The 15,821-nt window shown below is 39.7% G+C and overlaps 1 protein-coding gene across 13 annotated transcripts in view; it reads right to left on the minus strand.

The window, feature by feature from the left end:
• Positions 1–14,520: 14,520 nt before the first annotated feature.
• The window catches only part of TOX2 (TOX high mobility group box family member 2), a 294,760-nt gene continuing 293,459 nt past the window's right edge, over positions 14,521–15,821 (minus strand). For all 13 annotated transcript variants that reach the window (XM_078393253.1, XM_072997026.2, XM_078393248.1 and 10 more), the window contains one exon: positions 14,521–15,690. In XM_078393253.1, coding sequence (XP_078249379.1) covers positions 15,654–15,690 — 37 coding nt within the window. In that variant the 3' untranslated portion in view covers positions 14,521–15,653. The remainder of the gene's footprint in view (positions 15,691–15,821) is intronic.

Raw genomic sequence — 15,821 nt, forward strand, 5'->3', positions numbered from 1 at the left:
CAAACAGAAGAGAATCCTCTGTAAAGTAGGACAGAGGTTCATCTTCTAGGGGCAGGATGTTTGATTTTAACTAAGAAGCCCTAGATTGAAATCCCTGTTGGGTCACAACACTTGCTGGGTGACAGATAACCCTGGTCTATCGATATAGCAGAAGTAGTTGAGCTGGAAGCAAGTGAGTGTACCACTCTAATTTGTAGGGTAGAAATACAAGTTTATACAGATGGTGCAGTAAGGGTGCTGGTGGGGCAGTGCCAAAATCAGAATGCAGGTAGCCCAAAATGCATAGACTTGTTCAGTAGCATCAGGTATTGCTCAGGTAATACTGGAGTGAGTAGTGCCTCTCACATATCTCAGTGCACACACACACCCATATTGCCAGAAGACAAATGGACAATTAGAGTGGGTTTGCCTAGTCAGAAATCAGATAGGAAACTCCCTGGGTGCTTTTCTTCATAATGAAGGGCCAAACTACATTACTTGAAAGGCATAGACATAGTCTAGACATGCAGCTGAATAGAGATACATCTCTATCTTCAGTAGCCTATTTTGCTATCTTACTTTTCTGAGTTATAGTCTTTCTAAAACTAATGTTTCTCCCCTTCTTCTCTTCCCCCTCCCCTCTTCACCTTGCTTTTATCTTCTGTGACTCCTTGGCACCTCCTCCATAAAGCCCATCTGTCTCTTTATGGAGGTTTAAATGCTCTCTGTTAGCCCTTGAGATCCATGGCCCAAGTCAAAACATTCATTTCCTGATGCATTCTAGGCTACAGCATGAATCATTTAAATATTTAACTTTCATTATGACATGGATGTTACTCGTTGCAGTTGTGAGCTTCCATTAGTCACCTACTAAGTGCCTTTTAGTTTTCAAACAACTCTAGTGGAAAAAAAGAAGGAGGAAAAAAAAGGAAATGGATACAACCACCAAGATCATCAGAATGTACTAGTTTTTTTCTGGCTGCTATAACAATGCTGGGGCTAAGAATCTGGTTTTTTTCCTCCCACTGTGATTCTGATTTCATCTTGCAGAGACTACTTGTAAATGTTAATGATTATTTGCTTGCAGAATGGATATCTTCAGCAAAGCAGACTCTCCCAAACCATATTATCCTCCTGAATTAAGTTTTTAAAAATGCTTAGAGAAGGATGACATGTTAGGGAAATGTGCCAACAGCCAGAACTCTCACCTTTAATTTCCCATGTATCTCCAACTGGAATATGATCCTCTCCCTTCTTTTCACTGATTTCCCCATTTGTAATGGTGGAGAAGGGGGTAGGGGGTTGAGCAGGGATCCCTTGTGACAGCTGATTGTGATTCACTCACTGCCTCTTACTATTTTAAACCATTGATTTCAAAATAATGTACTTTAACTGAAAGCACAGCCATTCCATTTTCCTTGAATGTAATCATGTTTGTCATGAAGAAGTCCTTATACAGTGATAAATAAGTGATTCATGTGGTGCATTAGCCCCAATGCACATACACTTTTCTCTGTTATCTTTGAACAGATCCCTCAGTCACAAGCTTTCAAGTATTATTTCAAGTAGCCATAGAATATACCTATATTGCACAATTATAGCAGTTACACGCTATTAGATGGTCCCTTCCTATGGAACCCTGGGGTTTGTAGTTTAGAAAAATACTTTGAATTCTTTACTGTAGTGCTGTAGCATAGCCCTACAGTTCCCTAGCACAAAATTCAAGGTACCAAGCAGCCACTACAACACTGCTATTCTAAGTTACTGATGCAGCATTAAAATAGCACTAACAGAGATGTACCTCATAAACCCTGTGATTCCATAGGATGGAGGTATGTCAATCAAAGTGGTATCATTATATGCAGCCCTTTAGAAAAGCATTTTATTTGGTTTTGGCCTATTTTTCCAACCTGTAAATATGACCTTCAATCCTGATTTTATCTTCTGAGGTATTTATTAGCTACCTATTCCAGTTTCGTCTCATTTGCAAACTTAACAATCATTTCCTCTACTTTTTCATCCAAATCATTTAGAAAGACATGGTTGAACAGCACTTGGTCTTCGCTGTAGCAAACTGTAGAAAACTGTAGCACCCCGTTCTATCTAGGGCAGGAACTCAGTTTTGGTTGCAATGAAAGTTGCATTCCAGCCTGCAGCTCTTCCTTGCTCTGGGGGAAGAAAAGGTCACTTTGACACAGCTAGGCTTAGCAAAGCTTCAGAGCCTTATAAGGCCCTAATGTTTGTAAGGTGTCGGTAAGGTAGGTGAACTCCCAGAATGGGGAATTATGGTATTTGTAGTCCAGAAAATTAAAAATCCTATTCCTACAGATAACAAACATTTGCCTATCTGTTGGGACCTCACTGTTTCTCCTACAATTCTCAAAAATTAGAGGCAGAGGCTCTGAGAACATGTCTGCAGGTTCCCTTAGTATCCTGACTGGCTTAAGCATTTGCCATTTGCTCACACAATTCTTCAGATCTCCTCTTTCTATTCTTCTTCCCACTTTGGTCTGTGTAGATGAGGAAAAAAGAATGCACTCCTCTATATCTTGAGAGATTAGGATGATGTACTGTGATGAACAAATATGTGCAGCTGATAAAATATTCATAAAATTTCTAAAAGTATTTCATTCGTGCCAAACATGTAGTGTAACAAAAACCTCCTTTCTTGTGTGCCTGAAGCGTAATTAATAAGCCACGGTAGTTATAGAAAGCAATTACTGAGCAAGGAGTTATGCTGATTTTTAAAATTGTGGTAGGAAGAGATGAGGATGCAGCAATAAAATGTCTGATTTGAAGCTTGATCTTAAGTGACCCTCCAAGGCCAGGGCAATATATTTCAATCTATCATATGACTTAATGTGGTCCTGTCTTCTGCTTTTCAGCAATTACAGCTGAACAGCCAATTTTGCACTTCTCACAGGTGTGAAAAAGTATTTTGCATGTCCCCTATGCTCTTTCATTAGATACTGAAAGCACCCTGCACACTGGGGGAATATCTGAGGTACAGCAAGACAAGTGGCAATCAAGAGAGAAAGAAAAGGCAAAGCCAGCGCACTTAGATCCAGGGCTCCTATGGTGAATGGTCTCAAATATCTTTGAGTAGGGGGTAATTATGATTATGAAATATTGATCCACAGCCCAATCAGCAGGTTTCATCAATGGACTTTCTGCCAGTGGGCAGACAACAAAATGGCCTCTTTCTCACGCAGAGAGTGTGGGCTGCCTTGCTTCAGATTATAGAGGATGACTGCTTGTTCATAAAAATTACTCCTATGATATAAGGAACATTCACACATCAGGTAGAGAGGCTTTAGCTCCTCACAGTGTTATATGTGTTTATGGGAAGAAATTATTTGTATGGAGGAACATTCTATTTTGTCAGTCTACAGCAATGACCTGAAATGGTATTGTCCAGATGCAGCTCTAACTGACTCAGGAAAGGAAAGAGCATACAGGATGTTCAGATAACACTGCTTTGCCCAGAAGAAAAAAATGTCTCGCTAAAAAAAGAGAGAGAAAATTGTGATCTGTTCAGAATGTGCATATGCCACCTCATAGGTGTAGGATTTAAATACAAATGTAATATATTGCTCACTGGAAGGACAGATCCTGAAGCTGAGACTCCAATACTTTGGGGCATTTCATGAGAAGAGAAGACTCCCTGGAAAAGACCCTGATGTTGGGAAAGTGTGAAGGCAAGAGGAGAAGGGGATGACAGAGGATGAGATGGCTGGAAAGTGTCATCAAAGCTATCAACATGAATTTGACCCAACTCCAGGAGGCAGTGGAAGACAGGAGGGCCTGGCGTGCTCTGGTCCATGGGGTCACAAAGAGTTGGACACAACTTAACAACTAAACAACAACAAATATATTTCACCCCCAGCAGTGTACCTGTGTATGGCAGTTATATTTCTGGCAATGGTGCGGCTAAAAAATATTGTAAATATTGTAAATAAATAAATAAATAGGGAAATTCAGCTCCCCCTGCACTCCCATCTTATGGTACTTTGTCATTAAAGAGTGTGGATAGGATTCTCTAAACAGAGGACTGACTATTCCCTGTAAAGTAGGGCCCATAGACACTCTCAGGCCACAGCATGTTTTCTGCTGATATATATACTGTGCCAACACCATTCCTAGCCTTCCCCTCCTCTGGAAACCCCCCAGTTGGTTTCTTTTTTGTCTGGTGGCGTACAGGGTGGGGAGTGCTAAAAGGCAAGGGCTTCACCCAGAGCTTTAAAAAAAGTAATTTATTTGTTTATTTAAAATATTTTTAACACACTTTTCTCCTTAAAAAGGATCCAAGGCAGCATACAACAATTAAAAGACAGTATTTAAGATTAGTAACAGTCAGCCTGTGTGTTCTGTGCCATCAGGTCAGAAACAACTTATAGAAACTCTAATAGGGCTTTCAAGGTAAGTGAGATATTTAAGGAGTGGTTTTTCCAAATTCTTCTCCCTCCGTGAGTTTCCGTAGCTAAGTAGGCAATCAAAGCCTCTGCTCTAGAGTCCTAGTCCTTCATTTTATTGACTGTATACCACACTGGGAATCGATGCTTGAAGAATCAATGAATACAATACTAAAAACATATGTAACACCAAAAGACATTCAGGTGGTGGGAATTGATATATTTTTTAAAAACCCTCAAAAATGGGTATTCTTCTTGCCAAACCACACAGGGCGGGCTGGCATGTGAACTATGTTTTAAACTTGGGGGCGGAGTGGAGGGGCAGAATACCAAACTCTGAAAAAGGATGGGAGAAGAACAGTGGCAGCAGCTGCACCCTAGATTTCTAGAGCAAACAAGTTGTATTCATAAGGCAGAAAGGAGCTAGCATGGAAGCAACCTGTACTATGAAACAGTGCCTTTTTTCCAGAAATGTGTAGTTTGATAACATATGGTCTGTTGACATTTTCACCACTTACATGTCCCAACTTTCCCAGGAGTGCAGAAATTATCTGCATAGCAATTTCCTTAAGATTCTTTGAGAGAGCTGTGGAGACTCGTGGCATCTGTGTCATAAACTGCTTTAAAATGTATAAGTAGAATACCCAAGTGAGGCAAATATTAAAGACAGAAAATCCTCCCATATGACAAACTTAGGCAACTCTTCAGGACTGAACCTATAGGTTCAAGTCCATTTCTTAAAACTTATTCACGAATGCTCACATTAAAATATAGAAGTCTTTACGGTATCATAATGTTTTTCTGTTCCTTATTTTTAAAATTTGGTTTCTTTTGTTTTTGGCCTGATATGCTAGCAAAGATTAGCACGGCTACGTCTTCTAAAACTGCACCCATGGATCCAGTAATTCTATCCAGAAATTCTCAACTTGTACTCTCTCTCCAAGTTCAGACTCCCAAATGTTTATTTCTGTTGCATAATTTTGTACTTCTGCCGGCCAAAGAAGCATCACCTTCTTTAAACTGTGATAAGATGTTTTATTCAAATATTAAGAGAAGCATGACACCTCTCAAGAAACCATCTTTTGATTACAGCAGAGTCGGTGCTGATCTTCTCGTAGGCATCCTTCAGTCTTGAGAGACTATGGTAACATGCTCTGAATAGAGGTCTTGGAACAGTGTCTAGTGTGGCTGAGCAGGCCAATACGAGAGTGACGATCCCTTCCACACTGAAGACAAATAGAGTCTGTCCCCTGTCCAGCTCCCTGATTTTGCTGGTTTCGGAAAGTGCCTTTGCCTCAGCCTGCTGAACAAGTGTCTCTTCAAATTGGGAGCAGCCATGCTGCACCACCTGCCTCCAAGTTGAATGCTCAGATGTCAGGGTTTCCCATCTGTTGAGGTCTATTCCTAAGGCCTTCAGATCTCGCTTGCAGATATCCTTGTATCGCAGCTGTGGTCTCCCTCTGGGGCACTTTCCCTGCACTAATTCTCCATACAGGAGATCCTTTGGAATCCGACCATCAGCCATTCTCATGATATGCCCAAGCCAACATAGACATCGCTGTTTCAGTAATGTATACATGCTAAAAATTTGACCAGAGCATTTATAAATTTGAGACATTTGATTTCTTTTTCTCCTAGAAACAGGCATCTTTGTAAAATCTTATCTAAATCTTCTCTGTATAATGGGTAACTAAATGCCGGTGACTGTTTTTACTCCATGAACTCATATGTTCTTATTTTATTTTTTTCTGAGGCAATACCATTTTGTGGAAATGTGAGGTGATTTTTGAGCTCAGGCTAATCTTCAGTTTTACTATACAAAGGTACTGTACTTCTGCATGGCCATTTCATTGTGTCACTTCTGAGGGCGACTTGTAGTGTTGTTTTCCCTTGAAAAGTGACTGTATGAATCAACAATAGCATTGTTTTTAGGTCTGTTCTTTAAACTTTGGGTGATGTCCAGCTCCTGGGTGTATAGAATTTATCAAATGCAGCTCCTTGTTTTTGGCCTTTTCTGCATAATATTTTCAATATGGCTTGTCAAGACAGTTTTCACTTCTATTCCATCACTGTCAGCATAATAGTCCAAGCATACCAAAGACTAAACACTCTTCTATCAAGCTAAGATTACTGACTGTGAGTTCTGAAACAAAGCTCTGTGATAAAAGCAAGACACAACAGAGAGGTGAGTATCTCAGTCGTGTAAGAATAAGAGAAAGAGAGAGAGAGATACTTTTTAATAGCTGTAGAAACTAACAGAAGGAAAGGGAATGGTGAGGAAAGAGTGATGGAATATACTATGGATGGCCAACTTCTGTATATTAAAAGGCTTCTTTGTTCTCCAGAGAGAACAAAGGTTTAGGAGGCAAGAAGTATATTTTGCTGCATAAACCAAATCTCTTAATAAAATTAATTAAATTTGGGGTGAATTTTATCTCTCAGATTTTATCTATAAAATTCCACCTCTTATATGAAATTCTTTTTTTCATAGAATAATCGTGAAATATTTTTTTTCCCTGTGAATGAAATTATGGTATGTTTTCAGTATTTACAGTTAGATCAACATTTTGCAGAGGGTCAAACAGAATTGTATGACCAGATAGGCGGGATAGAAATAAAATAAATAAATAAATAAATAAATAAATTACTTTACAGGCTGAATCCGGTGGCTGTGTTACGACTCGGCCAATCCTCAAGTAGGTGAAGGAACACCAAAATTGACAGCAAAATGTTTGTTCCTGGAATAGAATGAAGTTGCAGTTTTTCTGGCTAATTTGTTGTATCTAATGCTAACTGCAGAAAAGTGTAACTGAGGAAACATTTTTATCCTTAGAGAAGCTGAAATGGCTTAAGCTAAAAACAGCACCATTTACAACACAAGGGCACAGAGTATTGTGCAGACCCTGACAGAGCCTTCCCTAACTCCAGACATGATGGTCTGCAATCTCTATCAGGTATCAGCCAGCATCAGCAATGCTCACTGGAAATCATTGTAGCCAGAAAAGGTACCACCTCTGAGTGCTTGTATTGAGACAATCTAAGAGCTGATGGACTCTCACCCAGTTTTCTATGAGATGTGGAAAGTTAGGGATTTGGAGAGTGACGTCAAATAAATTAGTGGAACTGTGTTTTACCAAATACATTTAGGAACAACAACTTCTGGAGCTCCTCTCTCCTCAGGCTTGGCGTCTGAGCTATTCCTCGAGAAAGCATTTCTTCCTGTCATTCCTTGTAAGGAAGTATTTCTGAAGTAAAATAATAGCTATATTTCTCTGGGATGCAATCAGCATCTCTGTGGCACTGGCGCTACTTATCTATGATGCCATCTCACATCCTTCCAAGAAAATGTGTATGAAGAAGCCATATTCATTCATACTAGGTAAAGGAATGGCTTGATGTTGAATCACAAGGAAGTGCTTCCTCCCTTCCCCAATGTTGAGCCGTGGTACACAGTATCTTTGTCAAGATAAAAAGTGGAGGTATATAAAGCCAAATTGTTTTGGCACCCACAGTCTTTTGTAAAAAATACAAGAAAACAAACAATTTATTAACCTCACCTCCACCCCTGGCTAATTTCTTTAATTTTTACCACAGAGAGTTGGGGCGTGGTTCTTGTGGGATTTTCTACCCTAAGATGGCCAAATAAAATAAAAATACTAGCTTTGTGTGCTGAGTGCCATGAACTTACAGACGGGCGTGTGATTTGCTGCTCCACCTGAGTCAGCAGAATGTCTTAGCTGGGCGTTTTAGACAAGATAAGCTTTAGTAGTATAGATACCTAATGTGGTGCAGTGGATCGTGCTAAAAGGCTCTGAAGACCTGGGTTCAAATCCTTGCTCAGCCATGGAAACTCACTGGGGCAGGTGGTGGTAGAACGGGTAAAGCCAACTGTTAAAAATCTCACTTGCCTTGGAAGCTCTGTTAGAGTCACTGTAAGTCAGTTCTGATTTAACAGCATATAACAACAGATTAGTGTAACCTGTCCTGGAAGAACCTCAGCCATCTGATCTCAAGGGCACGGTTATAAACATTTGACTCCCTCTGCCATCCTGGCGATCCAGATGTTTGTGTGGTTCCATTCTTAGGTGTGATGTTATTCCATCTTCCAGTTTATGCAAATTAAGAATCACTCAGAAAAGCACCAGATTTTAATAAAGATGTTCCTAATTACTCAGGAGCAGCAATATGATGAGTAATGAGAAACCCAACAATTCAGTGTACTGTGATATAAAACCATTTATTTCACTACAGCCGGCAGAGTTGTTAAATCCTCCAAGACATTTACCTTAATTCCACAATATAATTAATTAACTCTCCATAATCCAAATGCAATTAGCAGGATCTCCAACTGCGTCTCTTAATTGTTCTCTGTGCTATTAGCCAAATGATTGCAAGCGAGGCTTTTTAGTGGTTCTGTGTCATGCAGTGTACACTTCGTGTGTGGAACCCTAGTCTAAGTCTACAACGCTGGATTAAGTTTTATTGCTTTCAGTGGGATTCATTTCTGTGCTAGGAATTTAAGCAAGGGTTACAAGTGGAAGCTGAGGCTGACTAGGAGATTTGGTATAACATGCTGGATTTTAGAAATTAGTGGTGCTGTCTTTGGGTGTATTTAAAAGCAATATTTTCCTGGTTATTTTAAGCTTGGTCCAAAGTACTCTCCTACCCTTTACCCCAGTCACAGATTGCAAAATTGTGAAGGTGCCTGTTTCAGCAATTTACAAGATGAGGCAGAAATGGAGGTGAAAGGGGAGGGGGTTTACAGTCAGCAGTACTTTCCTGAATTTGCACCAGGTCTGTCAGGTAGAATTTACAGAATAGAGAATTAAGGGGTTTGGAGTAAAAACATCTCATCCATGCAGTTGCTTTGCATCCTTTTTTTTTCCAGTTAAGGACCTCATTGCATTGGGGGGGGTGTCATTTGATTGGGGCTATGCCACAGAATACTCTGTGTAGCCAGATGGGAGAGAGGGAAGGGAGGGAGGGATGGAAACCCTAGGAAAAATGATCACCATTCATTGGAATTGAGTTGATACCACTCCTTCTTCTTGAAAAGGTCAGAGCATATCATTATCATTCACAATGCATTTGATGCTCAGATATGAATGACTGGTATTGTTAGCCTTAGGTGGAGTGACAGGGACTACAACTCCCAAAATCCCCCAGCCATGATTGCTGATGGTAGCTGGGGGTTGTAGTTAAAAAAAATAACATTTCCAAGTTTTGGGAATGCTGAATGATACATAGAGGAATATGGATGGAAACGGATAGAACGGAAGAATTGCTGGTTGCAAGAGCAATTGATTGATTGACTAGATGTATGGACAGGAGTTTCCTACATTACAGCCAACTGATCTGAGTTTAACAGGACAGACCCATTCTCTGAGTGATTTCAGTGGTGTTTTGTGTACACAAATCAAAGCTGAAGCAGCACTTAAAAAAAAAAATCTGCTGCAGGGGAAATGATATGAGGGTGGAATGATCCAGCCAGAATTGCTTTTTCACTGCAAATGAAATCCTTTCATCTAATGTGTGCAAAGGGGGAAGTGAGGGGGACATCAGCTGGTTTCATGGCATTGAAGAAGGTGAGAGCACACACTGCATACATTCAAATGAAATAAAAATAAAAATAGGGCAAAGTTGACCCACAAGAGGAAAAAATAAAAAAAAAAGTCTATGTCACTGCCATACTTTATTAGTCCAAACAAATTCTCACAAAGCAGTGGGCAAGCTTTTGAGTTTTCCAGAACCATTACTCAGGTAAGACTGTAAGTAAAGGAATGGGATAAGAGATATGATGGTTGACATTCAAATCAGCAAATCTCATTTAGTTAGCATCGCAAGACTGAATATGGAAGGAAGCAGACATTTGCTGTACTTGATATCTTGCAGGTTTTGAGTAGATTTGCCCGAGGACTGCTGAGAAAGAGACAAACATATGTTGATTTTGTGAAATACAAAATCTAGTACTTACATCCTATATCTGTTTTTAGGCAAGCACTAAAGTTTCGTTAGTAAGCAAGAGACAGAAAAAGAATTTAGTGCCGTTGGAGAATAATTTCAGATGGGGTTTTAAGGTTAAAAAATCTGTAGGCACCATGTTGGCAAGGTTTGTCTACTTGTTCAATTGAATGCACCCCAAATAATAAAGTCCTGTTTTCAGATGGTATTAAATTCAAATTGAAATATTAGACTAGCGCTGGGCAACTGCCAGAACTCTGGGAGAAACATAAAACACAATCCCTAAACCTTGGAGGGCTACACCCTTTCCCACCCACCCTGAAACCAACTTTCCTTTCTTTTCTTTTCTCTCCCTTGCAGCATCTAATGGCAAATTAAAAATTAAATTAAATTTATTTAAAAGTAGGTTGTGAATATGGTGATTTGGGGTACTCTGGGGCCCCTAAAGAGAATAAGGAGACTTTTTGAGCCACCATTTTAAAAAAAGATTTTTGGAATGTGGTGTGCTGCTGGGACAGAGTGCTGGGGTGAGGCATTTGGAGCCATGGGTCTGTGGAATTCTTGGGTGAGATGATAAGATCATAACACAGTCAGCGCTTGGTGAAGATTTTAACTTCATATACATGTATTTCAGGAGATACATACTGCTAGAAACTCAAGTGTGGTTTTTGTGTGTGTGTTTTTTTAGATGCATGGTATTCAGCTATGGCCATTTTGTTTGTTTTTCAGCGGCTTTTATTCAATGTTTTATCTCTCTCACACACACACACACAAATGAAATCAAGATTGATAGCACTAAGGTGGCACTAAAGCTTCCATGAGCATCTTTTAGCATCCAGAGGAGTTTCTGCTTGTTGTGGTTTTTCAGCTTGGAAATAAGATGGCTGAAGTATTTTGTAGAGGTGGAAGACTCCATAACTGTCATTTCCCTGTTTTAAGTCTGTGCACTTTTTTTGGCTAAAGATGTTATAGAGCTTCTATCCCATGACAGTCTGCCCACTACAGTGAGTGGGAATTGCAAATGGATTTTTGCAGCTGCCTGTAGAAAAGTTGCTGCTTGGGGTGAGGTGTGCTCATCTCTGCAGCACCTATATACGTGTGTGTCCTCTTTGCTGTTTGTCTTACCATTGACCCAGTTCCTCTTTTATTTTTAACCAATAGTGCAACTCCCATAGATCTGAAGGGAGAGGAATTTTGCCTCTTTCTGTTCATTGCAGACCATGTCTGCCAAAAATGTCGGGATATTATTTTTGTTTGTTTTCCTTTAAAAGCTGCAAAAAAAAAAAAAAAAAAAAAAAAAAGAGCAGTAACCACATAAAACACTTTTTTTTTTTTTTTTTTTTGCAAAAGCCAGACTGTACAATGCGATTTAGAAGAGAATAGATGCTATTTGAGATTTCCAAGAATATTCTCCTCCGGGTTTTGCTTTTTTTTCCACCATCAAAATGTGTGGAGAGAGGTGCCTCTTGTTGTCTATGTGTTGCCCATCAGAAGCTGACTAGTTTCCATAGTGAAGTATTGGCTATTTCTTCTTCTCTTTCCCCAATGTGCACTTAAACAATGGCTGAAACCTGTTGCTTGGTGTAGCAAGTTGCAGTAGAGAAGGCCTACTGAATTGCCTTTCTCCTGATAAGGGGACCCATTGTTTCAAATGGGCCTATTCTAGATATGACTTACCATGCCAAAGCTGCAACCAGAGTAGGCCTATTTGAATCAATGGAAATTTCAGAAAAGTTGACTTATCAAATTCTATTGATTGATGGGCCTACTCTACAGCAAGATAAAATGTTAAGCAACAGGATTTCAGCCATTCATTCCTAATGTCATGTGCAGTGGGCATTCACATATCCGTAACACATGACTCTTACTTTCTTTCTAAAATAATCAAATGCCTGAACATCCACATGTACTGGAACGAATATAGCAATTGGGGAATGGAATTGGATTGGTGATGGGAAACAGACCCCAGATGGTCAGGACCTTGTGACAAATTTCTGTAGCATCTTAAAGGCTTTTAAAAAATTATTGAGATACAGACTTCTATGAAAGAGAGTCCATTTCACCAGATGCACGATGCGTCTGCTCAGTGATGAGTTCCTTTGTGCATTAGAATGAACTGCTGGATGACAACCATCAGCTGCAGCAAAAAGGAAAGAACCTTGAAGTCTATTAGTTTTGTACTCACTGGAACCTCTGTTGCAAGATGAACACATGTTCATCTCACAATAAAGGTTTCAAGCGGATGACAGCGTAAGTATGTTTGTAATGTACAGTATGTTCCTCCAATCATGCATGAATTTGGTCTTCATTATCTCCACAGACTTTCTGAAAGGGATGGAATCTGGGAAGCATTTTTCTCCCTGAGAATTTGTACATGGAGTAAGGTATACGTCAAAACTGTGTAGAATCCTCTAATGAATCTGAAATGCCATAGAGCTTCAGGGACACTGATTTTGCAGAGGAAAACTGTTATCTGGCATTTTGGGATGATGCTAGAAACTGCACGAAACATAAAAACTATGCCATAGTCCTATTACCATCTTGAGAACCCTTCATATTTAGTTGCTTACAACTTAGGTAAGTCAAGACATTCGTCTTGCCTCCTTATGGGAAATGCCAGGCAAAATAAGAGTGGGACGAGCATAATAATGCCTATTCCTATACAGACTAACCCCAGGTTGATTCTACGCATTTTCCTTGACTTGGACATTTACTTGGGTTTTAAGTTGGTGATTCAGCCCAGCTGATTTATTGATTTTAATATAATAAATAACTTTATCATACCTATATACAAGACAGATGTAGAAAAACTACTCAATAAATAATCTGGGTTATGGTTCAGGCTTCATAGCCAATACACCCGGGCTGTTTCCTTAATGCAGTTGAAAATTTACAATACAAAACTATTCGTCTATGAAATACGTCAGACATTTTTGGAATGAACTTCAGTTCATTGAATCTTGAGACACACCACTTCCATCTGGAATGAATAAATCCAGTCAATCAAGGGCAGAGGGTAGAGGTGTGAAAAATTGTTGTTGGTTTTTTGTTGTTTTTTGAACTACTGTATTCAGATCACCAGGAAAGACCTTTCTCTGGGTCCCTTCACCTTCACAGGTGCATTTGGTAGAGACACAGGAGAGAGCCTTCTCTGTCGCTGCTCCCAGACTTTGGAACTTCCTCCCACAGGAGATTAGTTTGGCCCCCATCTCTGCTGTCTTCCCACAAGCAGGCAAAGACCAGTCACTCCTCTTCAGGTAAGATTTCCCTGAGTGAGTGGTCTGCCTGAATGGGGTTGTCATACCTTACTACTTTGGATATGTTTTGGTGTTGCTAATGTTTTTTAGTATGGTATTTGTATGATCCTTTTTTATTTCTATACTCACTGTTGTTAGTGCAGAACACTGTCTTATAATGATGTAAGCGGCCTTGAGTCCTTTTTAAGAAGAAAGGTGAGGTAAATAAATTAGTCTAAAACGCCAATCTGCACACCCCGTGCAAGATCCTGCCCTTGCCCATTGGATTGCACACAGCTTTCTCTCTCTCTCTCCCCCCTCTGTGTGTGTGTGTGTGTGAGAGAGATTCTAGCTATGTAATGAAGCCAGAGCCTTTCTGAATCAAAGGGCTGTGACATCACCCGTCCTCAAGCTTCCTTGTTTCCTCTGAACTTAGGTGTAATTCTCATAGGATCTTGGAGAGAAATGTATTGTTCTAGGAACAGTGTATTGTTCCTTGTTGAAATGCAGAAGATTTTAGGGTAATTTAGTCTTGAATAGATGACTAAAAGCCATTAACTGAAAAAGACCCAGCTGTCTGTCTTTTTGACTCTCCTGGGGAGAGCCTGGCTGTGGGTGCCATGATGAGATTGTACCTCCAAAGAGACCACTGTAATGGTGGTTGTGGGTTTTCTGGGTTGTTTGGCTGTGTTCTTAAGGTTTTTCTTCCTAACGTTTCACCAGTCTCTGTGGCTGGCATCGTCAGAGGACAGGAGTCAGTCCTCTGAAGATGCCAGCCACAGAGACTGGCAAAAACGTTAGGAAGTTAAACCTTAAGAACATGGCCAAACAACCCAGAAAACCCACAACAACCATCAGATCCTGGCCATGATAGCCTTTAAGAATACAGACCACTATAGTATTGTGTATATCTCTCAAAAGAATGAGGCCGCTTTGTGTCTACATTTCATATGTTTTATTATAAAGAAAGTTAAGGTAAGCATTGTGAGCCAAAATGTGCAGGTACTGTAAAAACAGCACCACAAAGAAAATTAAAAATAATAATTAAAAAAAAACTCCATGGAAACGCACTTTTCATAAATTGTAATTCTGCTTTCTAATTCTTTTTCATAAATAGACAAAAATCCTTGTCAGCAATTTTAAATAGATGGACATATGGCTGAAAAAAAATATAATAATGCCATATAACATGGATATAAATTGTCCATTTCTTGCTGTACAAATAATAGAAACAAGTTTGGCAGGTTTTTTTGTTTTGTTTTATACACATCTCCATTCTATGTATAACTAAAAAAATGTGCTACAATTAATATAAAATGTTTTTACTATAAAGTAAACTACTAATTTTTTCCACAAAAAAATCTTAAAGATGTCTTTAGCACAGTTCTAAAACATTTAGTAAGCTACTTACAACTATCCAACAAATTATATTGTTCATGGTCTTTCCCTCCCCCAACATTGTTTCCCTCTCATATTTGCACTTCTGCTTCCCATCTGCTCCATCCACCCAACCTTCAAACAATAGCTTTTACTTTTAAACTTTAAATTTAAATTTTTTTTTTGTTTGCCAGACATCCATGGCCTTCTGAATGTACAATATTCACACAGACTTCACATTTGTCTTGCACAAGGTTTAGTGCCATTTAGCAAGCCGTCAAAAGAGTGTCTCCTCCTGCTGAGCCAAGTCTAGTGCCTTTGAGCGGTGTGCTCGGCCGGGTCTGTGCTGAATCTAAAAAGCAGTTTGCTAGGGAAAAAAATGGTCCATAGCTAAGCTGGTGGCAAGCAGAGGAAGGTGCACACGGGTTGGGGTGGTCCTTTGTAAATGTTGTTCTTTATGATGTATGCAAGGTTGGCTTCCATGTACAGTAGACTTCTGAGAAGAAAGAAAAAGGAAGGCAGAGAAAGGGAGGAAAGGGATAGGCTGCTCTCAGAGCCAGGATATGAAGCCAAAGGCGAGGTGCTCTCTTCTCCATGTGACTTGCTTGATGCCCATCTGGGTAGCCTGTATCACAGACCCTTCTAAATGTCCTTCCTTTTCACCTTTGCAGAATGGAGATGTCAGGGTTTAAGTGAGGTAGAGTGACTTGTCCCTTGGCAGCATGCTGTAAAAACAACAAAAAGAAGAGGCTGGGTGGAAGACAATTAAAACCATCAGACCAGCAGGACAGATTTACCAAAACATATGCACTGGAGAAACTGCAAAACGGACTTGTCAAATATTATATGTAAAAGA

This window comes from Pogona vitticeps, chromosome 4, assembly GCF_051106095.1.
Source record: "Pogona vitticeps strain Pit_001003342236 chromosome 4, PviZW2.1, whole genome shotgun sequence".
NCBI classification, from domain to species: Eukaryota; Metazoa; Chordata; class Lepidosauria; order Squamata; family Agamidae; genus Pogona; species Pogona vitticeps.